At 44.5% G+C, this 24,073-nt stretch overlaps 1 protein-coding gene across 1 annotated transcript in view; it reads left to right on the plus strand.

Moving 5' to 3' along the window:
- The window catches only part of RYR3 (ryanodine receptor 3), a 548,626-nt gene that overhangs the window by 354,002 nt on the left and 170,551 nt on the right, over window positions 1-24,073 (plus strand). Inside the window, exons 33-38 of the mRNA XM_081108039.1 lie at window positions 3,697-3,783; window positions 4,118-4,344; window positions 5,914-6,709; window positions 8,774-8,974; window positions 13,030-13,132; window positions 13,907-14,044. Of these exons, the coding sequence (XP_080964165.1) occupies window positions 3,697-3,783; window positions 4,118-4,344; window positions 5,914-6,709; window positions 8,774-8,974; window positions 13,030-13,132; window positions 13,907-14,044 (1,552 nt within the window). The remainder of the gene's footprint in view (window positions 1-3,696; window positions 3,784-4,117; window positions 4,345-5,913; window positions 6,710-8,773; window positions 8,975-13,029; window positions 13,133-13,906; window positions 14,045-24,073) is intronic.

Genomic DNA, 24,073 nt, shown 5'->3' on the forward strand with positions numbered 1-24,073 from the left:
AGTAACCAAAATAACGAGAGAAGGGTTCTCTCAAACAAAGTGTTTAGAGCTCCCCCGTTAAAGACTGCTGGGCAATTTAAAAACCTGTCTGTCCCACTTAATGTAATCACGGGTGGGATGGGAAATAAAATGTATGTTTAAGAGATACTGCTCCTTGGTGATTGACACCCCAGCCACCGCTCTGAGAACTGAGCCAGAGTCACGCAGGAGTTAGCTTTGCATTCAGGCCAGTTCCCATGCCCTGATCTTCACACATGATTAGAAATAGAATGTCTATTATTGCAAGGGCAGCGTAGATCAGCCGGGGACAAAGGTACCTTAAACACAAAGGGGACACTGTCAGCCAACGGTACTCCACCGCAGACCCCCAAATCTGGGCTCGCCATTCATTCCATTAAAATGTGAGCTCACCATCCAGAGTGGGAGCTCCTCAAGCGAAGAGGCCTGCTCTCATGTTCACGGCCACGTCTTCTGCACATAAAGCAGCCCCTGGCACCTAGCGAGTGCTGGCTAAACATTTGTTGTCAAACTTCCCAACTCCGCTGGAAAGCCACTGTATTGGTTGTTTAAGTGCTGCCTAACCAGCTACCCCAAAATCAGCAGCTTTTGACAGCACACGTGTATTACCTCGCAGTTCTGTAGGTTTGACCGGGATCTCTGCTCCTGATCTCACAAGCCCAAAATCAAGGTGTCAGCTGGCTGAGCTGGCTCGATCTGGAAGTTCTGGAAGAATTTGCATTCGCGTTGTTGGGCGTTGTTGGCAGCGTCCAGTTGTGATTGGAGGTTAGGCTTCTGAGGTCCCTGTTTCCTTGCTGGCCTTCCGTCAGGGTCACTCTCTGCTCCCAGAGGTGCCCACATTCCTTTTTCATGTGGCCCCTTCCATCTTCGAAGCCCCAGGGGCATGTGGGGTTCTTGTCAAGCTTCTAATCTCTCTTACTCTTCCTTTTGCCCCAGCAATGAAAACACCCATTTTTGAAGGGTTCCTATGACTTGATTATGTCCTCAAGGATAATCTATCTCTAGGTTAACTGGTTAGTACCCTTCCTTATCTCTGCAGAATCCCTCCTGCCTTGTGACATACAGCGTCACAAAGTAACGCAGGGGTCAGGAGAGTTGACTAGGATTTTGCTTTCCACACCCCTGTTGCCAGTTTTATCGTTGTGTACATCCATCATGAGCCCACACTTGTGTCATCATCTTATTTCAGTGATTGAAGAGAAATTTCCATTGTTCCTCGTGGTGGGAGGGTCCTCTGTGGGGTAGAAAGCAGCCTCCCCCAGGGCATTCTGAAGCTCTCAGAGCACCTTCTTTCTGAGGGAGGTGTGAGGAGGCACTGGCGCTTGGCTGGGTGGTTTGTGAAGTTTTCTGGGACCAGTCCTGAGGGACCTAACATCATGCCCCCATCTTCAGCCTGTAGCTCCCCTACTGGTGTGATAGGGTCAGCACAGCTGAATACATTTCTCCCCACAAGGAGCACCGACTCAAGGGCCCATTGCTGGTGCAGGTGAAGTTTTCTCAGCTACTGGAGCTCTGCTTCCTTCGGGCTGCAATGATTTGAGGGTCGTGCATTGTTCGGGATGTCACATGATGGGCCGTGCATTGTTCTGGATGTCGCGTAATGGGTATTGAGAAATCTGGGGCCAGCCCAGGGATGAGTCTTGCTTTATGGCCAAGGTCACACTGGCGTCAGATCAGAATTTCCTAGTTCTGTCTCTCACCACCGTAAACCCAGTGTCTAGCATAAAGCCAGTGTGTGATAGGTACTAAATTATTATTTGTTGAATGTCCTTAATAAAGCGTCTGTCACTGCATTTTGTTTTTACAGTTGTTTATCCCTTCCTATTTCCCAGGGGTACCTGAAGCATTGGGGAGAAAGCAAATATTTGAACTTCAACTATGGGCCCACTGTAGTGTGCTGGAATGACCATGTGTGGGGCACAAGGCTAGTTTTTATACTCTGACCTGTTTCATCATAAGCAAATGATAACACCGAACCATGTAATCTTTTGAGTCACAGCCACGAAAATGTGTTTTTATAAACTTTATGTCTAACTGTATTGAGGAAGTTCATGATGCAAAGGAAGCCGGTAACAATATCCTGACAGGAAGACAACTCACTGTATTCATCTCCGATGACTGCGTAACAAGTTCCCCTAAACTCAGTGACTTAAACAGCATGCGTTTATGGTCTCACGGGTTCAAGGGTGAGGATTCAGGCACAGCTTAGCGAGGTCCTCTCTCGCGGTCTCACAAGGCTGCAGTCGAGGTGTCAGCCAGGTTGTATCCTTGTCTGGAGCTCATTTCTTCCCCAAGCTCCTGTGGTTGTTTACAGGACTCGGTTTCTTGCATTTGTGAATGGAGGCTCCATTCCTTGCTGGCTGCAGCCAGGGCCAGCGACTCTCAATGCCCTGAGACCCCCTGGAATTCCTTGTCGCATGGCCTTCCCACAACACGGCAGTTTCCTTCTTTCTGTCCTGTCTGCTGAGATGGAGTCAAATATAAAGTGACGGTCCTTTCACTTTTTCCAGAAACAGCACACAGGTTCTAGTGCAGGGGATTATACACGAGTGTGACTCCCTGGAGGGCACCCCAGGGTATGTCCACAGTACCCACCATCCCCTAATGTTGTTGGTCAGAAGAGTGGTAAGAATCTCCTAATGTTTGAATTCTCTTAAAGGCAAAGGACTTTAGCGAGTGGAATAAGAGTCCCATTTTCTCCCCCACTGTCTGATCAAATGCTCTGCGTCAAAGTTTGCAAATGATAAGTGCAGCCCCAATGTCATAAATAAATCCACGTGCCTCAACTAAGTGGCAGCTAGACAGTCAATGAATCCACGCCGTTTAATGTAAGAACTACAATCTGAGAGAGAAGGGGGTAGAGAGAAGTCCAGGGGAACCAAGGGAAAGAGAGGTTTTGAGAGAGGAGGCAGGCTGTGGAGGCAGCCCTCTATTCCTGGGAAGCGTCTCACAGCCCTGCCTGCAAAGCAGCGGTGCTTAAGTGAGGGTGCTTTTCTCACCAAGGGACATTGGCATTCTCGGAAGACATTTTTGGTTATGCCAACTATGGTGGGGTGAGAAGCACTACTCACATCTAGTAGGTAGAGGCCAGGGGCAACAAAAGATCCCACAATGCACAGGACAACCCCGACAACAAAGACTTTCCAGGCCCACAATGTCAATCATCCCAAGGTTGAGAAACCCTGTTAGCCCTCCTGGGTTTGCCTCACCAATGTCCATCTGCCTTCAGAAATTACAGCACCTTCCCCAAGAACCCCCTCCTCTGGGCCGGTGACTCAGTGCTGTGTGAAAAGCCAGAACATCGCATTGTTCAGTGACCAAGAGCAGGCATTGCCTTTGATGGCAAGTTAGCAGCTCCCTGCTCTGACCATCCTCCTGAGCAGTGGAGAAAGCTGTTGGCTTCATTCACCTGAGAGAGAAAATGAAAGGACGTGGGATTGTTCCACCCAAGTTGAGGGAGTGAGAGAGTATTTAAGTTGGGAAGCAGAGACGATAATTACCAACAGGCACCAGGTCTCAAAGAATTTCTGAGCAGTCTACACTGCTCAGACCAGTCCGTGACCTCTCTCTCCTCTTCCAGCCAAAGTGAGAGTGGGGCGCTGATTAAAACACCCAGTGACTTCACCATCAGTCATTTTATCATTCTGGACAAACCTCTCCCTTTGTTCTGGTTTCCAGGTGGAGCCCAATACCAAAGTGTTCCCAGCAGTCTTCCTGCAGCCCACAAGCACTTCTTTGTTTCAGTTTGAACTTGGGAAGCTGAAGGTATGTATCTGTCCCCTCATGGAATGGCTATGAAGGGGAAGGCATGTTGACCATTAGGCCTCAGAACATGAGGGACTCTGTCACTTCTTACTTCTCATGTACCCTTCTCATGTTCTCCTTCTCTCACTTCTATTGGATGCTGAAAGAATTAATGCTTATATAACCCATTAGGCAAGGTCTTAATTAATGCTAGGAAAGGCTTTAGGGATCCCTGGATATATTTGTTTCTCTTTAATTTATACTAACCCTGTTGGTTACCATGGGCCAGCAGCTGAGAATCTCTATATTGCACATGTGTTCTTCCCTCCCCCGCATGCCTTCCCGCCTGGCCCAGACCGCACTGCCACTGTCAGCAGCCATATTTAAGAGCGAGGAGAAGAACCCAGCCCCGCAGTGTCCCCCTCGGCTGGACGTGCAGACCATCCAGCCCGTGCTCTGGAGCCGCATGCCCAGCAGCTTCCTGAAGGTGGAAACAGAGCGGGTGAGCGAGCGCCATGGCTGGGTGGTGCAGTGCCTGGAGCCCCTGCAGATGATGGCGCTCCACATCCCCGAGGAGAACAGGTAGTGGGGGGTGGGGGGAGGCATGTGAATGGGGCCGGCCTGGGAGGCGGGGAGGCAGAGCCTGGCAGGCCCAGAGGGGAGGAGGAGCCTCCTCATTGGCCAAGGGCCCTGCTCAGTCAGCCCCAAGATAACTATTGGTTTCCCCAAAAGCCTCAGTTTCTCTCCTATCCTTTCTCAGCTTTTGTTATTCACTCAGAAACAGCAGCGTATTCGCCATGATATGCCTACCGCAGGGCCTACACTGCAGCTCCGAGTGCCTGTACTCAGAGACGTGTCCATGCACTTAATTAAAAATCTTAGTGTGACCCTAAAATATATGTTTATTGGTGGCAAGAAGGAGAAGGAGGTATGCCTAGCTTGCTTAGAGATGAAGAATCAGGCTGCTGGCCTCCCCTTGTTAAGAGGCACTCTTGGATGATAGCTTGGGTTCAATCCCAGCTCTATCACTTTCTGGTTTGCAGCTTTGGGTAAGTTACTCATGCACCCCAGGCCTCAGTCTCCTCATGGACACATGAGATCAATATCCACCCAAAGGATGGCTGGGAGAAAAAGTGAGATTGTGTAGGTAAAAATATACTTCTGTGCATAGTAAGACTACATAAGTCCTATTTTGTGGATATTATGACCCCTTGATCTCTTGGACTGTCAAAATAAATAGAGGGTGGAGGGTTTTGACACTTGCCCAGATCCCAACTGAGTATTCTGTTGGATCATGGGCAGCAGCAAGACAGGCTAATGTAGGGAAGGAGCAGAAAAGTCCATGCATGGGAGCCAATGCCAAGGGTCCTCAGATCCATGGTGAGGAGCAAAACAAAGTGGAAAATCTGTCAATTCCTTTGGTTTACTCCACAGCCAAAGGAATTGACACTTAGGGGGACCACACTCATCACACCCTAGACCCCCCATAAATAAGGGAACATGACACAGACACACACACTTCTAAAATCAGGAAGGAGAAAGTGAATTGATTATGCCAGCTCATTTCATCTCAAGTTGGAAAGTGTTTTTCTCTGTGGACAAGAGTGCAGTGTGTTTGTTTTCAGGGGAAGGAAAGCCCCATGGATGATGGCAGATTGGAGATTATAATGATGAGGTAGATGGTAGTTTGATGGCGGCCTTCAGCTACATCTTCTGAGGCCTCTTCCATCAGGAAACAGAAGATCCTCTTGAACCTACAACTAAGAGGACCAAGCCACCTTTGTCTTATCCCTGAATGTTTCTCAGTGTTCAGATTTGGGGGTTTTCCCTAATAAAGGAAGATTAATATTTGGTAATCTAGTCTTGTTAAGTCTTACAGACTTTGGAGACCCTCGTAGTTAGATATGGTGGATTATCAGGAACAGGATGTGGACCAGAACTGGGAGAGGAAAGATAATCAGGAAGAGAAAATGTAGCAGAGATGCCTTCATCCTTCTATGCCCTTTGCCTTCATTGGATTGGGTGAAATCCCTGGGGATTCAGAGAGCAAGAACTCCACTGAATTCTGGTGGGCGGGCGCACACACACTCACACACACGCACACGCACACCACACACCGTGCAGTGGAGTGGCTGATTGTCTCATTCTCAGGTGTGTGGACATCCTGGAGCTCTGTGAGCAGGAGGACCTGATGCAGTTCCATTACCACACGCTGAGACTCTACAGTGCCGTGTGTGCCCTGGGAAATAGCCGTGTAGCCTATGCCCTGTGCAGCCACGTGGACCTCTCCCAGCTCTTCTACGCCATTGATAACAAGTACCTCCCTGGCCTCCTGCGGTCCGGTTTCTATGACCTGCTCATTAGCATCCATCTGGCCAATGCGAAGGAGAGAAAGCTAATGATGAAGAATGAGTACATCATCCCCATTAACAGCACCACCAGGAAAATCCGCCTGTACCCAGACAAGTCGAAGAGGCATGGGCTGCCTGGGGTGGGCCTGAGAACGTGCCTGAAGCCAGGCTTTAAGTTCTCCACCCCTTGTGTTGTCATGACCAGTGAGGAGCACCAGAAGCAGAGCCCTGAGATTCCCTTGGACATTCTGAAGACAAAAGCCCTGAGCATGCTGACAGAGGCCGTGCAGGGCAGTGGGGCTCACATCCGAGACCCCGTTGGGGGGTCTGTGGAGTTCCAGTTTGTGCCAGTGCTGAAGCTCATTGGAACCCTGCTGGTCATGGGGGTGTTTGACGATGATGATGTTCGGCAGATTCTCCTCCTGATCGACCCGTCTGTGTTTGGGGAGCACAGTGGGGAGACAGAAGAAGGAGCAGAGAAGGAGGAAGTGACTCAGGTGGAGGAGAAGGCAGTGGAGGCTGGGGAAAAGGCCAACAAGGAGGCTCCAGTCAAAGGCTTGTTACAGACACGATTACCGGAGTCCGTCAAGCTGCAGGTAACTCGGGGCATCAAAAATCCTGCCCTTGGAAAGAGCTGGGGAGCGAGACAGTGGAGCCTAGTGATGGTGAGGCTGTGGCTGTGGATACTGGCCTAAACCTGGAGGGTAACAAAGATGCTCAAAGTGCCCACCAGTCATGCTCATTTCTGACATGGAATATGTCTCCCCAAGCCAAAGTGAAAACACCAACCCTCGTCAATAAGGCACTTGCCTCAGAACTCTTTTTCTGGTACTGGTCATGGATTTGCCCTGGTCTTATCTCTTACCCTTTGGGACTAACAGATGTATTTGTGAGATCCTGTCTAGAGAGGAAGGAGCCTTTGGCTGTGGAGTAAACAAAAGGAATTGATACTTAGGGGGACCACACTCATCACCAGCTCTCTTTTGTATCCATTCTCTGATCACCAAACTAATGTGGACTTGTTGCACTCACATGTACTAGAAACTGCTATACAAGCCAAGGAAGAGAGGCAGGCTAATGTAGCGTTGTCCCCTTGGCATCACCTAGGAAACCTCAACATTTCCTAAAACATAGTCTTACCAGAGTAATCTAGCATCAGTAAAGAACTGATGACAATAACGTTTGTCTTCTAGCAACTGAGGAAAGATAAATGAAAATGAGGAGAGTAGAACAGTCTGCCCCATGAGTGAGCCTGGCTCGAACATCCCTGAATTTCAGCTCCTGCTCCTCCCTCCATCCCTTAACCACCTTTGTAAACTTGCCACGTCAGTAGCCCATCAGAGTCTTAGCTTTCCGATTTGTAAAATGTGAATGATAATATAGTAAAACATAGAATTAAAATGTATTTTTATAAAATACAGTATGAAATGTGTTTTATCATAAAATGTATTACAGTCAAGTAACCCGTCATTGGAGCCCTCTTATCCAATGCGATGGGATTGGTAGGGGGTCAGTTAATCAAGATGTTAAATATAGAGGAGAAGCACAACAAATTTTACATATAAACCTTGAATGTTGTATTAAAAATGTATAGCTGTGCTAGTCTCATATAGGGCTGAGACCTTTCCTTTAATGTGAGTCTCTGACTGGCACGTAGAGCCCTCTTTTGCGCATGGATGACACCTGTCGTGCACCATCTACAGCTGCCAGTTCGGGTAGACTGCATGCAGATTTAGAGATAATTGGAAAGCTGAGTGCAAAATGCTTCTAGATTTTTATGATTTGCCCCATTTTTTTTTGTAGTTGTCTAACACCCAATTTTTAGCATTTTGGGGGGAAAAAACTTAACTTTTATAGACATCCCTTAGTCATTCAACTTAGTTTTCCTATTTCATTGGTTCCTACAATTTTTAATTAAATGTTGTAGTTGCATCACATGTATGACTGGCGTAAGCTTTGGGTCCTAGTTTGCCTGGCAGGAACAGAGGTTTGCAGGTAGGCCAGAGACTCTGAACAGGTAGGCGAGAGCCCTCTCCACCTGGACAAATGGAGAGTGGCTGTTAATCCCATGAAAGATTATGTGGGGATAGGTTAACAGAACTTCTGCTTTACTGAAAATATCAGGAACATAGGGATTAGAGGAGATTAAGTATAGCAAGTGCCTGGCACAGTGTCCTGCGAACAGTTAGTGCTCAGGAAGGATGGCTATTGTTTCTCCTATTGGTGTAAATTCTAATAGTGACAAGATTAGTAACAATAACAATCCTAAGGAACTAATCACAGAAATGCAGAGCTTGTAAACAAAAAACAGTGAGAGAACTAGAGGATATCAGGCAGGAGCCAGGCTCGCAGTGCAATTCAGTGGCGGGTCCTATACTAAGCTGAGGAAAACACTCTTAGAAATGTTTTTCTCTCTCTCTGCAGAGAGATTTACTGTGTCTTTAGTGAGCTTATTTCTGTTGTTCTCCTGACCTTAATGGGGAAGAACTGGTCTCTGCATTCTGGCCAACTTAGATTCAAGTAATAGCTCTGTTCCTACTGTGTGACCCTGGAGCGGTTACTGAAATCACCCACGTCTCAGTCTTATCATCTGTAAAATGGGGATGCTAGGTGCTTCCTCCATAAAGCATTATTCGCATATACGTGCACTTTTCTTGCAGATGTGCGAGCTCCTCAGCTACCTCTGTGACTGTGAGCTGCAGCACCGAGTGGAGGCCATTGTGGCATTTGGTGACATTTATGTCTCCAAGCTCCAGGCAAATCAGAAGTTCCGCTACAACGAGCTCATGCAGGCCCTGAACATGTCTGCGGCCCTGACTGCCAGGAAGACCAAGGAGTTCCGCTCACCCCCACAGGAGCAGGTAAAAAGCCCTTTCTGAGCCTCCATCCCATTCCTAAGGAAGAATGTGAACCCTACGGGAGCAAGGCCCTTGAAACCTTTCTGTGCCTGGCAGCACAGAGCTGTGGGAAATGAAAGGAGCCAGTGCCACCAGGAGACAGCCCTCATCTGACAACCAAGGAGCACCTGCCAATTATCTTTTGGGTGGGAAATAACCCTTCCCAAACTGCACATAGGGCAGCGTTCTCTCCCTTCTCTTCCATCTATGTCTCTCTCACTAAGTCAAATTTGGCTCACTGTCAGTATGCAACTTGCACACCAGCAAGATTCCACCACTTTAAAAATTTCAGTCCAGTCTTTCCGGAAATCACTGCTCTCTATCAGAGATCAACAGAATATGGTCAGCGTTTCCCAACTTATGAGAGTAGGTGCACTATCCTCCTGGGCTCAGCTCACGATCCTGGCTCCTGGAAGGGCCATGCGGGCTCCCACCCTTTCTTTCCCCCTTCTGCCTCCTTACCTTCTCTTCTGCCTCCCCTGGGCCGGCCATCACTTCCGCCTTCTAAACAATCCACTGACCAGTCACTTCAGACTCAATTCAGACGCCTGTAACTCAATAAATTCTTCCCTAACGTGTTAGCCCAGTGATTCTTGAACAGACATCAGAATCACCAGAGGACTTAATAAAATACAATTTGCTGGTCCCACCTCTAGGGTTTCTAGTTCAGTGGGTCTAGTGTGAGGCCCAAGAATTTGCATTTTGAGCAAGTTCCCAGGTGATGTTAATGCTGCTGGTCTAGAAATGAAAAGAAAGAAGGGACAGTCACTGCTGTCAAACTCAGCTATCCCGTCTGCCACACCTCCCAGAGTATTCATTTCTAGGAGGAATCTACCCATGAAGCTCTCTAAATAAGAATTTAATATCAGCAAAGGATATGGAAGATTGAAATCAGTTTTAGGGGAGAGCAATGAAAAATCACTTGGGAAATAGAATGCATAAGAATTAGACTTTTAAAACAGTGGTATGATTACCTCATCCTTCTGTAACCTTTGAAGATAAATAGAGATTTTCAGTCCTATGTCCAGAAAGTAATTAGAGAGATGAAAAAACCATGCTTGGGGGATGGAACTAAATGCAAGAGTAAGTAAAACTAATATTAGTCAAATGATGGTTGGCAAATTAGCCAAACATCGTCAGCAAACCTTCCCTTTCAAAGGGCTTGGTTGAAGGGTACGACCTCCAGCAGAGAATTCGGCTCACCCCCCTGGTGGTTGAATGCCCTGCAGGCTGGTGGGTCCCTGCTTCCTAAGTGTTCCACTGGGGAAAGATCTGTCAATACAGAAATTAATGTTTTGATTCTGAAAAGAGCTTCTCAGGTCCTATTTTCATTTAATAAACAACGTGTCAATATATGTTATTGCTATAATTGCTGTAATTTAACATTACAGAACAACCACAGAAATTACTTTTTCAACCTATTTATGAATAGTATTTGATTATAGATGATTCTGCTACCTACTTCCAAAAAAAATTGTTTGCAGTGGAAGCTTTGACTAAGACTCTCCCAACCAATAGTAAATAAGGTTCCTGGTTTAATTAGGGAGATTGTAAACTTTTTTAACCTAGAAACCTAAACAGAAGGAGAAAACCTCCTTTTGCCTGCTGTTTGGGTTAACCTGCCTGAGGCAGCAGAATAGACAAGATTTCCTCTGGTTACTGCTCCAATCCCTCCAGATGCTCACTAGCCTGGAGTTGTGGGTCTGTGGGATGAATTCAGACATCCAGAAATCTGAGTGGAAAATAAATGACAGCTTTATTTTTACTAACTTTTCATTAATCTCTAATAGTATTTTTTAACTATTAAGGTAGGCAGCAATGCAAGGACCTGACTTTGTCACCAACATAAATTGCATATTTTTTCATATCATATTGCAGTGGTTTTCACACCATGAAATATCACTCACATTCATTACATGCTTCCAGATCACGGTGGATATAAGACCTGACACCCGATCCTTTTGTCCAGTGAGCTAATAAACAAGCACATATGTTATTATATCACAGATTTGTTTTTTAGGCTCTTGATAACTAGATTTCAACGTAATTGTTCCTCTTTGTAATCCTCTACATTTTATTCCATGTGTTTAAAATATTAATCTGCAAAGGAAAACATGGGTTTCACTAGGCTGTCAGAGTGGTCCATGGCACAGAAACGGATAAGACTCCCGAGACAAAACTGAAGAAGATGATGGGCTGACTGCAAAACATAAAGCCTACACGTCAGGAACGTCACATAAGCAACATTCAAAGCTGACTATAAACTGGAAAATATATATGGAAAATTTGTTATGAGAGTAAATTGTCTAGAGATGTGCAAAGTACATGTTGATTAATGTTTAAAATGATAATTGCCCAACAGAAAAATGGAAGGAGAAAATAGTTGGGATATTTCTAAAATGTGAAATGAAAATGGTCCTTATTGTGGAAAAACAAAGTTCAGCCTCACCAATTAAATGCAAATTAAAGCAACAAGGATATGACATTTTTCACCCATTAAATTGGAAAATATTTGAAAATGTGTTAACTCTCATTATTGTAATGGAGATGGCAAAGAAATATATACTCTCATATAAACTTGATGATAATACAAATTGCTATGAGCTCCCTGGAGGGCAATTTGGCAATTCATATCAAGAGCCATTAAAATGCACAAACCTTTGATCTCATCCTTTTGCTTTTAGGAGTTTATCCTAAGAAAATGATCAGAGATGTGAGCAAAAATTATATAAAAGGAAATTAAAACCAACTTTATTTATAAGGATAAGAAATGAAAATAACTTAAAAATATCATACCAGGTCATTAATTTTACATAAATTTCACATAAATTGCTATTTATCTATTTAATGAAAATGCAATGCACCTATTAAAAATTAGATTAAGGCCCAGCCAGAGTTGCTCAGTGGTTGAGCATTGACCTATGAACCAGGAGGTCATGGTTCGATTCCCAGTCAGGGTTCATGCCCGGTTGCAGACTTGGTCCCCACTGTGGGGCGTGCAGGAGGCAGTCGATCAATGATTCTCTCTCATTATTGATGTTTCTATCTCCCTCTCCCTCTCCCTTCCTCTGTGAAATCAATAAAAATTCTAAAATTAGGTTAAGGAAATAAGAAAATGCTCAAGATAAATTGTTAAGTAGAAAAAAAAATGAGTTTCAAAAGTGTATCTAGATCCCGCATGTATAATCTTAGCCCACATACATAAAGATTGGAAGATATTAACTAAAATATTAACAGTGATTTTCATTGGGTGGTGTGATATCAGTATATTTTCTTCTTTAGGTATTTTCCAAATTTTGTGCAATTAATTAACTTTTATAATTAGAAAAAATTACAAGCTACTTTTATTTATATTTTATCTAACTTTTTATTTATTTTTTACTTTAATTTTTCCCATCACCATTTATCCCCTCTATACTCCCCTTCCCGTCTCCTGCAATCACCAGACTATTGTCCATGAGTTCTCTCTTTTTTTTTTTTCATTTTTGCTTCATCCCTACACACACACCCCCAACATTCTTTCCCCACCAGAGCTGTCTATCTGTTTCTATCTACGAGTCTGTCTCTATTTTGCTTAGTAGTTCAGTTTGTTCATTAAATTTCACATGAGTGAAATCATATGGTACTTGTCTTTCTCTGAATGGCTTATTTCACTTTGCATAATGTTCTCCAGGTCCATCCATGCTGTTGCAAAGGGTAAAATTTTCTTCCTTTTTACGTCAGAGTAGTATTCCTTGGTGTAAATGTACCACAGCTTTTTTTTCCAGCCACCTACTTACTGATGGACACTTGGGCTGCTTCCAAATTTTGGCTGTTGTAAATAACACTGCAGTGAGCATAAGGGTACCTACATTCTTTTGAATTAGTGTTTCAGGTTTTAAATGTTGACCGTTTTTACCAAAAAAAAAAAAGAGTCAAATAAAATTTGCAAAGAATGTTGGGTATCTGTCTAAGGCAGGATCTGAGTTCTTTGGACCACCACTGAGAACAAACTAGCCATTCTTCTTTGTCCCTCAAAGATCAACATGCTTCTGAACTTTCAACTGGGAGAAAACTGCCCCTGCCCAGACGAGATCCGGGAGGAGCTGTATGACTTCCACGAGGACCTTCTCACTCACTGTGGTGAGCTTCCAGCATGCAGCTTCATCAGAGACAAGTCGGTTCCTGGCTCCTTCTTTAGCAGCCAGTAGCAGGAGGGGAGGTGGAAAGTTATTTTTCCACTTAAAAATTACAATACTAATTATTTAAGAAATGGTTCTATCCACACTACTTGTATCAGAGAAGATACAGGAAGTAATCCTGCCATAATTCCTGTCTGAAATGTCTTCTACCTGCAAGAGACGTTGCTGAGATATGAGAAGGGACTTTGTCTCTAAAGAAGGAAATAAAATAATTTATCCTACATAAACCTCACCCAACTCACTTTGAGTTAGGTAGTTGGGTTTGGGACTCTGCTTCTGATCCCCTTTGCTTTGTATGTTGGCAATGATATACTATTGTAATGTCTGCGCTTAAAGGATTCTAAGCCAGCAATTCCTCCCTTTGATACATAGCTGCTGGTTTTAAGTGGCTCTTAGCGTTTGTGCTGCTTATACATCATGGATTGAGTGTATATTGGATAACAGATGTCTTTTCATTTGAAATAACTCAATGTTAACTTTCTTTCTAGAGACTATAGAGTGCTTTGGGAATATAGGTTAGAAGAGTTAAGTTTTGGGATTGAAATTACTTGATGTTCTTGTACACAAGAAATCATCTTTTTTTAAAAAAAATCTTGTGAAAAGACATTCTATAGGCAAATACTTAAGGATGAGAAGCAGAGTTATTATGTTCTCTCAATCATTTCATGGTTTCATATCCTGTTCAAGATTTTCACTGTGTGCTGTGACTTGCTAGGGGTTCCCCTGGAGGGAGAGGAAGAGGAGGAGGAGGACAGCTCTTGGACTGGCAAACTTCGTGCCTTGTTGCAGAAAATCAAAGGCCCTCCCAAGCCAGAAAAGCATCAGCCGGCAGTGGAAGAAGAGAGATGCCCTAGTAAGTGACCTTTCAATCAGAGTACTGCCAGCACAGTGCTCCTCTGAGACCCAATTAAGGTAATTAGCTTTCTAATAAACATCTATGATAGAGATGGGCTGTTTAGCTTCCAAGGAAGTATCTGTTATAATTGGTGGTAGTTATTGTAGTATATATTGAGCTATGCTTTTCTTCTCATTTAAGCAATGTACTTTCAGAGTCTTTTGAAACCTAGGGGGTCCATTGCGTGGTGGGTCTGCTCTTGTTGTATCTCTAGTTAAAAAATGCCTAGACACATGTTTCTGTGCTTTGTTTTCTGTTTCCATGATCTTCCTCTCCTAACCATTGTTGTTTCTGTCACTTCTGCTTGTGGTTCCCGAGCACTGAAACTTTCCCAGGGAGGAAACGAAGTAATAATAAAAGGAGAATAAAGGAAATCGGATGGGAGGTGTTAGGGAGGTTGTTTGTGTGTGTGCTTTTGGGCTACAATTTCCATAATGTAATACCCTAAAGGACTTTGACCTTCCATTCTTACAACAATGCCAAACCTTGTCCAAATTCATTTCTTTAGTCCTTACAGTATAGGTGACTCCTACCATGTGACCATGTTGAGACAAGATCATAATTTGTTCTACAGGGCAGTTTATTGTCTACAAACCATTAACATTTCAAAAGGAGCGTTGTCTGTATATTATATATAATCAATCTGTCTTTAGTACCCGATTCTGCAAATATATCATTTGTCTAAAGAAGAAGGACTTTCCCAGATTTAATGTAGTTGCCTTTTATCTTGTTCCCTGTTCTTATCCATCTTAGAATATGCTTTCAAATCATAGACTAGAGCAATAGCCTGTCAAGATATGATGGGTTTGTCTGAAAACACTAACTTTGGTGTTCATATATCTTATTGCCCTTTATATTGACCTTCCATCTTTGTCAGACCATCTCTGAAAGGAAAGAATCCTCACCATTTATCAGCAGAAGTGTTGAAGCCTCTGGAAAAGTGTATGGGGTACTTGGCAACAGTTGCCCTGGCAACCCTTGATCAATCCCATCTGTCACCATGGACTGGGTAGGGTGGGTATTTGGTGAGGATATGCCAGCAAGATTCTAAAAGCACAAAAGAACGTGAGCTTAGACTCCCTCTGTGGTTCCTGCCAAAATAGAACTAAAAATAGATTGAGCTGACCCGTATTACCTGCTGAGAGTCTATTTTGAAAGTGGATGTTTCTTTCTAATAGAATATGTCACGACTAGGTTCCCTCCAAGAGGGGCCATTTCATGTTAGGGAAACAGAGTCTGTGATGAAATCGTCTGGTTCTGTGGAGTCTCCCTGACTCTAAGAATGGTGCCCAGGCTCCAAGGGTTGTAACCTAGCACTGGACCTCAGGCCGAAAGGCCATGTTGTATCTGTTCTGGTTTGCAAACCCGAGAGGCCACCCCAGTCTGAGACCATATTTTCAGCCCACACTTCTTCCCTTCCCAAGCAGGGTTATGAAAGGCACAAGCTTTGTGTCATAAGCCTTCCATCCTGGAGTCCCAGAAATAGAAATAAAAGGTGTTGAAGCATGTCTGCTTGTCAGCATATGGGTTCCCTGCCGCATCTTCCAGATAACCTAGGCCAGGGATGGGCAACCTTTTTGTGAGTGCGTGCCAAAACCAGCAAAATCTCTGACTCAAAATTCTGCGTGCCATCCCTAACTTTTTGAGAACATGTTATGCCTATTTGATATCTCTTAAGGTGTACGTATGTGAAGAACCTTGAAGAAATAATAAAATTCATTCGAGTGACAAAAACACAGTATATGATGATGAAAAATACATTTATTTTTTAATGTATACATGTACACTGATAGTCCGACAGAAAAGTTTATGACTCCGTTTGATATTTTCAGTGGGACTTTTGCTGCTGCATCACTGATGACAGACTTTATTTTTTTAATATATTTTATTGATTTTTTACAGAGAGAAAGGGAGAGAGATAGAGAGTTAGAAACATCGATGAGAGAGAAACATCGATCAGCTGCCTCCTGCACATCTCCCACTGGGGATATGCCCGCAACCCAGGTACATGCCCTTGACCGGAATCGAACCTGGGACCCTTCAGTCCGCAGGCCGACACTCTATCCACTGAGCCAAACCGGTTTCGGCCAGATTTTACATCAGGTTTATATTTCGTGACCTTCAGAGATATGCACAAGCTACTACTTTCATCCGTCAGGCTACTCCTATTAAGAGACTTAACAAAATTCATCACTGAGAACAAAGATTCACAAGCGTATTTGGATGAAACCAAAACACTGGTCGGATCTAGGAAGGCAGGGAGAGTTAAGGCAGAGGCATAGAAATTGCTCTTCCCCTCTCTCGTCAATCCATGTCTATGGTCTTTAAGATAACTTGTTATGTAAAATTATTTATTTATCTAAAATGCACCTACACTGAATTTATCTGAAAAATTAAAAAGTCAATATTAAGAAAAAAATTGTAAATGGAAGATTATAAGAGAGGGTTTCACGTGCCAGCAAAAGTTACTGGTATGCCATGTTTGGCACGCATGCCAGGGGTTGCCCACCCCTGACCTAGGCCCCTCACTCAGAGCTGACATATTAAGAGAAAATCTTAGGAATGGTTTAACTGCCACAACCCCAAAATGGTTTTTAACTTGATGGAATGGAGAAAATATTTTTTAACATGTAGCCAGTTGAAATAAAAGGATCAAAATCCTTTAAAATATTGGCAACATTGTCCATGTTATTGCTTATCTGATTTCTCTTAGCCTTGCATTTCATAAAATATAAGAAGTATAGATGAGAATAACATGCTACCGTGAATTCACAATACTTCACATAGTCAGCCCTTCATACCTTTGGGTTCTGCGTAGTTACATTGTTGCTTTCATGTACTATGTAGTTTGGCCTGAGATGGTTGTGTCAGTACTGAACATTTACAGACTTTTTCTTTTCATTATTCCCTAAATCAGTGGTTTTCAACCTTCTGGCCCTTTAAATACAGTTCCTCATGTTGTGACCCAACCATAAAATTATTTTCGTTGCTACTTCATAACTGTAATGTTGCTACTATTATGAATCGTAATGTAAATATCTGATATGCAGGATGGTCTTAGGCGACCCCTGTGAAAGGGTCGTTCGACCGCCAAAGGGGTCACGACCCACAGGTTGAGAACCGCTGCCCTAAATAATACAGTATAACAACTATTCATATAGCACTTACATTGTATTAGATATTATAAGTAATCTATAGGTGATTTAAAGTATACGGGAGGATGTGTGCTGATTATATACAAGTACTACACCAGTTTATATAAGGGACTTAAGCATCCATCCAATTTGGTATCAACAGGGGGTCCAGACACCAAGGGATGACTGTTGGGTTTGTGGGGGTTTTTTATTTGTTTGTTTGTTTTTTCTCCCTTCCATTGTTTGATTAATGAAAATAGGACTCAGAAGAATTAAGGGATTCTTTTATTCTTTCCACCATTACCTGGTTCCAGAAAAATTTACAAGTGCCTGAATGTCACCAGCTTCAGGTAACCGAGATGAGTAGAGCTGTGACTTGGTCCAGTTCTTCTGACTCTGATTCCCCCTCTTTCCATTGCCTCATGCAACTTGCCGAAGAATTTTTCAGTGTAAATATCAGGCACCCCCAACATAAGCATTGCATACAGAATGGCTTCTTAAAACCATCACATTTTATCTTGCCTACTGCATCTGTGAGGTAACTCGCTACTTGACTCATTGTTATATGTAGGAAATCTGAACTCAGGAGGTCAAAATTTTAACATTGAAAAATCAGCCAAGCCAAAGCTCTGGACTCAGGATTTTCAGGGTAGGGAGTACAATTCTCCTCTATGAGAAGATGGTGTTGGCCAGATGATCTGCAGGGAAACCTCAACATTTCTAGGAAACAGGAAGCAACAGTGTCCTGCACCCATGAGAGTCCTGCTGGCTGGTTCCAGGTCACTGGATTTGCCTAAACTAACTCCAAGCCATATTGAAGATGAAAGCTGTTACAATCTTATCCAAGATCCTATGAGAATGTGGAGAGAAGATCTGATAGTAGCAGCCCACCATACTGGGTTACAGTTTGTTTTCATATCCCAATCCAGCAAATTCCCTAGAAAACCATTTGCCTGTTAGTTCTAGGCCTGTATTTCCCACACACTACAGTTTAAGCAGGGTTTCCCTGAATGTCAGTATGCAGCCACTGAGTTACTCCCCCAGAAGCATCATGTATCACAGTACCTGACACACAGTGGGTCCTCGATAAATGTTAGGTTGTTCTCTCCCCTGACAACCAGTCTAGGTTAGCCCAGCTCTGGGTCAGACTTCTGATCGACAGAACCGTGAGACTGTGAATTTGTGTTGTTTTGTCACTAAGTTTGTGGTGATTAGTCACAGTAGCAATAAAAAAAAAAAAAAAAAAAAACTGACACCAGTGGCAACAGCAAGAAGCAAACTCTAGGTGTCAGACACCTTGCAAAGGTAGGGTTGACATATCTTGGCAACAATTAGAAATGTGAGGAAGAGGAGGGTGTTACAGGTTGTCTTTATGGATCCCTTGAGGTGGGCGATTGAGTTAACAGAGGGAAGGGGCAGAGCCTGACTTTTATTTAGCTCCTTAGAAGTCACCAGATTTTCACCTGGAGAGCCCTGTGAATGAGATGCTCGGTGTAATGTCCTAGTATTTAGAGATGAGGACATGGAGAATCTAGAGCATTAAGCAACTCACCCTCATGGAAGGCAAAGCAGGGAGCAGAACTCAGAAGGCACACTGGCTCCTGTCCAGTGCTTCTCGGCAGGAGATGCATAACAGGTAGTATTCCGCGTCTGTTGAATCAGTCAGAGTCAGGCCTGCCCTTTGGTAGCCTGTGTTTTAGTGACGGAGAAGAGAGCTTGGTCGTCACGGGAGCGAAAACCTAACATTTACTGAGCACCTGCTTTGTGCCAGGTACTGTGCTAGATGCTTCACATCCCCTCATCTGATTGTATCCTCACAGCAAACAACCAGATACAGCGGCAGCCAGGTTCCCGGTTTTTGTTTGTTTAATTCTCACCTGAGGATATGCTTCCGTTGATTTCTAGTGAGAGGGGTTGAGGGTAGGGGAAGGAGGGAGAGAGGGAGACAGAGAGAGAGAGACAGGGAGAGAGAAGCATCAAACAGCTGCTTCCTGTACATGCCCTGGCTGGGGATCAGACCTGCAACCTAAGTGTGTGCCCTTTCCGGGAATTGAACCTGCAACCTTTTAGTGTGGGGGACGATGTTCTAACCAACTGAGCTTCAGCCAGCGCAGCCAGGTTTCTGTTCTGCACACCAGACAACTAAGGCTGAAAGAAGCAAGATAATTTGGACAAAGTTCTTGCAATAAGTAAGAAAGAGGCCAAGACTGGAATCCTGCTCCATGTCCAGGCCCTTGCCCTTTCAGAACACTGTGCAGGGGGGACTGGGAGAGGGCCTACAGGGGTGGGAGGAGAGGGTAGAGAAGCCTAGGTACTGAGGATGCCTTGTCCATAGCTTGCCCCATAATCAGTTTATTCTCCATACTGAATAGACCGTAGAAACTAAAATAAAAGCAGTTTGATTATTTCCCCTGCAGAGCAAAGACAGAGACCTCAGTTCCCTGCGTCCTTTGCAGTCCCACCTCTGCTGCATGTTCATTTCAGAGACATACCTCCCGAGCCCCTTGGCGACATCATCTGTTCTCTCTGCTCTTTTCCCCATTGTCACCATCGGTCATTTAATCGCCTAAACGTTTTTGAGGAAGTGATTATGGGGCTGGTTGACTGCTTTCAAAAACAACAGGCTAATTATCTCCATGTGATGGATGAGACCCAGGGGGCCACAGAGGTGGACTGGCAGAACCGGCGGTTTCACTGGCCGTCTGCAGGGCTGCTCTGGCAGGGAGAGTGTCCAGCAGCTGGAGAAACAGTCCTTTTGCTTCCACACTTGTCTCCTTTGGAGGCTCTGGCCAAGGCAGAACTCCACTAAGGGAGGGAAATTTAGAAACAAACTTAGCAGAAATACCCAAGTGCCACTCCACTGTCCACACCCAGCCGGCCCTGCGAGCCAAGGTCAAGGGTGGCCAGGCCAGGCCAGGCTGACTGGGCAGCTTGTGGGGATCATGCCAGTTGTGGATAATGGCAGGAGGCTCTGTGTCCAGGCCTCCGTCCCCAGCCCTCACCCCCTGCTGCCTCAGCAGGCTGCCTGTTTACAGGAACCTTGGTTTGTTAATTAAGTTGAGTGTTTCTTTGCCTAATTAAAAAATGGAGTGAGTCTAATAATGACCATCATTGTTGAGGAAACTGTTCCTGCTATGTCTTTTTCTACTCCTCTGTGGTGGTCATGAGAGTGAAAGGACAGTTCAGGTGCAGGGTTTAGCACAGAGTCTGAAACATGGGAAGCTCTTATTATAATAAGAAATAGAGAGTTCTAGCCAGCCTGAACTTTTACCCACATCCCCCAGCCAGTGAGGCCAATAGAGAAGGAAGCACGCATGCACGTCCAAACATCAAATAGAGAGTGGATGAATGAGAGTGGATGAATGAGAGCAGGCGCTTTCTTAGATGTTCAGCGCCTGCTGCAGAGCCTGGGGCAGGCCCTGAACCAGCGCTGCCTCTGGGGTTCTGGGGACATGCAGTAAATGGGTAGTTATTTCTTGTCATTCAGGAACAATACTCCACATGTTGTCTTTGCAGGCTTTTCCTTTCAGAGACTTGTCACCTTGTTCTCGGGTTTCTGACAGCAGACAACATCCTGTTTAGTGGAATGAGGCAAACTGATCCCTAATGCACAGCCCGGGCCAGAGAGGCTCCGGGAAAGCACAGAGAGGTTAACATGATGAATCTGCCAAGCCCCTTGGAGTGGATGGATTTAACTTCCTACCCCGCCCTTCTATGCTAATAAGGAGTAGGTGTCTGGTCACTTTTTAATGCAGAGCGGACTTGCAGCCCAGCGGAAGCTCCGGGGCACAGAGCGCAAAGGATCTGAGACCGTCCCCAGTAAACCTTCCCAATTAAATCAGCAGGCTGCTGTGCCATGACCCCTGGCATAGGAATGGTTCTCCCTCAGCCGTGGGTCAGGGCAGTCATCAGAAAGGCCATTGAGTTGCCACAGCTCGTCACCTCACAGAAGCAATCAGTGGTGCACAGTGATGCCTTGATAATGGCCACTTACTCTGTGGTCAGTACCCCTGGGATGTTCAAGTTTTTCTCAATCTCAGGTTTTACTATTAGTAAATGCAAGCTGGGCAATGTCAAGATAGGGTCAGTGGGCATTAAAATGTGATGGTAAAAGTCTTGATGCTCATCAACTTCCCAAGGAAGCCTTAGGCCTTCCTTTGCTATTTTAATAAACTAGTACAACCCTTCTGAGAGCTCAATGGGTCAGAGAGACGGAATTCCAGAATATTAAGTCACAAGTGACTTGACTTCATAAAAGTGGGTAGACACAGAGAAGTTAAACAACTTTACCAAAGCCCAACAGCCAGATGTGGAACAAAGACACCAGCACTCTTATCACTACACCATCCTTGCATTCATTTCCTTCTACATCAGAGGTTCTCAACCTGTGGGTCGCGACCCCTTTGGCGGTCGAATGACCCTTTCACAGGGGTCGCCTAAGACCATCCTGCATATCAGATATTTACATTATGATTCATAATAGTAGCAACATTACAGTTATGAAGTAGCAACGAAAATAATTTTATGGTTGGGTCACAATATGAGGAACTGTATTTAAAGGGCCAGAAGGTTGAGAACCACTGTTCTACATGAATTTTACATTGCTAACTTCAGTTTAGTGGTGAAGAAATTAGGCTCTGGGAAAGTGAATAAACTGCCCAGCTCAGAGTCAATTAGAAAGACTGCTAAAGCTTTATGATTTTCAGGATTATTTCTGAATCCATTTCCTAGTTTATTATGAGAAAGCACCTAGACAGTATAATAGAACTCTAAAGCATAACTAATTTTTCTGAATGTTATGAAGCTGTTGAAAGTAAGCAGCTCTGAGATGGTTTATAGTTTAGCAGCCAACATTTTGATCTGTCCTTTACTAATTGTGATGTTGGGTAAGGGTTCTATAAAATAATGCTCAGTGTACTGTTCTACTACTTAGAAGACTGTGTACATTTCAACTGCCGAAGTGAGTCTACAAAGCATAGGTCATATGAACTTCATCTGCACATCTATCATATCCGATACTTTCATCCAAAAAAGAGCAAAGGCCAAGTCAGGTAGAGTAGCTGATAAGATCAAGGCGAACCTTAGTTTAGAGATGGAACCAGACACCAGACTCCCATGGCTCTGATCACTGCCACATGTTCCAGCTTCTCCTTCAGGCTGGTGGCAGGATGGTGGCTGCAGTTCCAGCCTCCTGTCCAGTCATGACAGTATCCAAGGGAAATGCAGAAAAGTCCATGAAATAAGGATCCTGAGATCACTGATTGGAGAATTTGGGCACAGGCCCATCCCTGAACCAATGAGTGTGTCTAGAAAATAAAATGCTGACTTAAGTCAACAGAGCCCACCTTTGGAGTGAGGTTGCCTTGGCTTTCACTGACGATCATGGGCCCTCGGGTAGAGGCACACATCTCTACAAAATCTGGGTTATTTTATAAGGAAGAAGGGCCGAATGAAAGCCGGACATGTGGCCAGGAATGTTCATTATGCCATGATGGTTATCCTGGGCCGCATCTTCCCCATACTAGTGCTGAGATGTCGGCAGTTCTAGCGCTTGATGTTCAGAGAACTAAGGCGCATGCTGTCTGTGCCCTGCAACCTTTACCTATGGGCCCCAGCAGTCCTGCAGGAGGCGCTGTCTACATTTGCCGTTGTTCTGGTTGGCAGAGGCTCCGGCCAGGTCCAGGCAGACCTCCATGAGGTCTGCACTCGATCACTGACTCCGGCTGCCTCAGCAAAGACTAAGACCTGATATCTCTCAGGTCCCAGCTTCTGTGGGAGCTCTACAGCCACTTGCTCTGTGACCCTTAGTCTGGCTGTAGCTTCGGGAGAGGAGTCTGAAACCCTCAACCCAGGACGTTCTATCGGTAGAGTAGCTTAGTTTCCTCTTACTGCTGTAACAAATTACCACAAACTTCGTGGCTTCAAAAGAATACAAGTTTATTGTCACCCAGATCTGGTGACCACAAGTCTGAAGTGGGTTAATAGCACTGCATTCCTCTGGAGGCTCCAGGAGAGAATCCATTTCTTGCCTTTCCCAGCTTCTAAAGGCCTCCTGCATTCTTTGACTCGTGGCCCCATCCAGCAATGGTATCAGTCCAACCTCTGTCTCTGTCATTGCTTGTCCTGACTCTGACCCTCCTGCCTCCCTCTTATAAGGCCCCTTGGATTCAGTTACCCCACCCAGATAATCCAGGATATTCTCCCCAGCTAAAGATTCTTAGTTATCACTTATGCAGCATGCCTTTTGCAAGGTCTCCTGGTATTCACAGGTTCTGAGAATGAGGAGGTGAATATCTTTGGGGCCATTATTCAACCTACCACAGGGAGGAAGCCAGCAGAGGTCAAATACACTTGTTCTTTTCACTTGAAAATGACCTACCACCTGTTCAGGCCTCCAAAGCATTTGCAGCAGAGCACAAGCTGACTTTTTTCATCAATCAGAATTTAAAAATTAGTGTACTTAATTTAGATGCACAGAATTGTTTTTCTTTTCCAATTGTAAGTGTGAGCATAATAAATTGTTTTCCAAGTTTAAAGTAAGCCCAGGGCAGTATTATGTGCTCCCTCTCCTACCCGTAATCAGAAAACTTTCTCTTCCAAACTGACCCAGACTTAAGAGCATTCTCATATAAATGGACCCCTAGCATAGGTTTGGAACCTGGAAACTACAGGAATTGGCTTTGCCAGAGGCCACGATCTGCTTTTTTATAATAAGCATGAACTTCATTACATTATGGCCACTTGGACTCTCAACTGAATTTGGAGATGGAAGGAAAAAAAAGACTCTTTCCAGACCCCTAAAGCCTAAACATTTAAACCTGCACTGTGAGAAGAAATGACCCTTCTCTTATTG

Source organism: Myotis nattereri (genome assembly GCF_964212035.1).
Source record: "Myotis nattereri genome assembly, chromosome: 1".
In the NCBI taxonomy this organism is placed as follows: domain Eukaryota; kingdom Metazoa; phylum Chordata; class Mammalia; order Chiroptera; family Vespertilionidae; genus Myotis; species Myotis nattereri.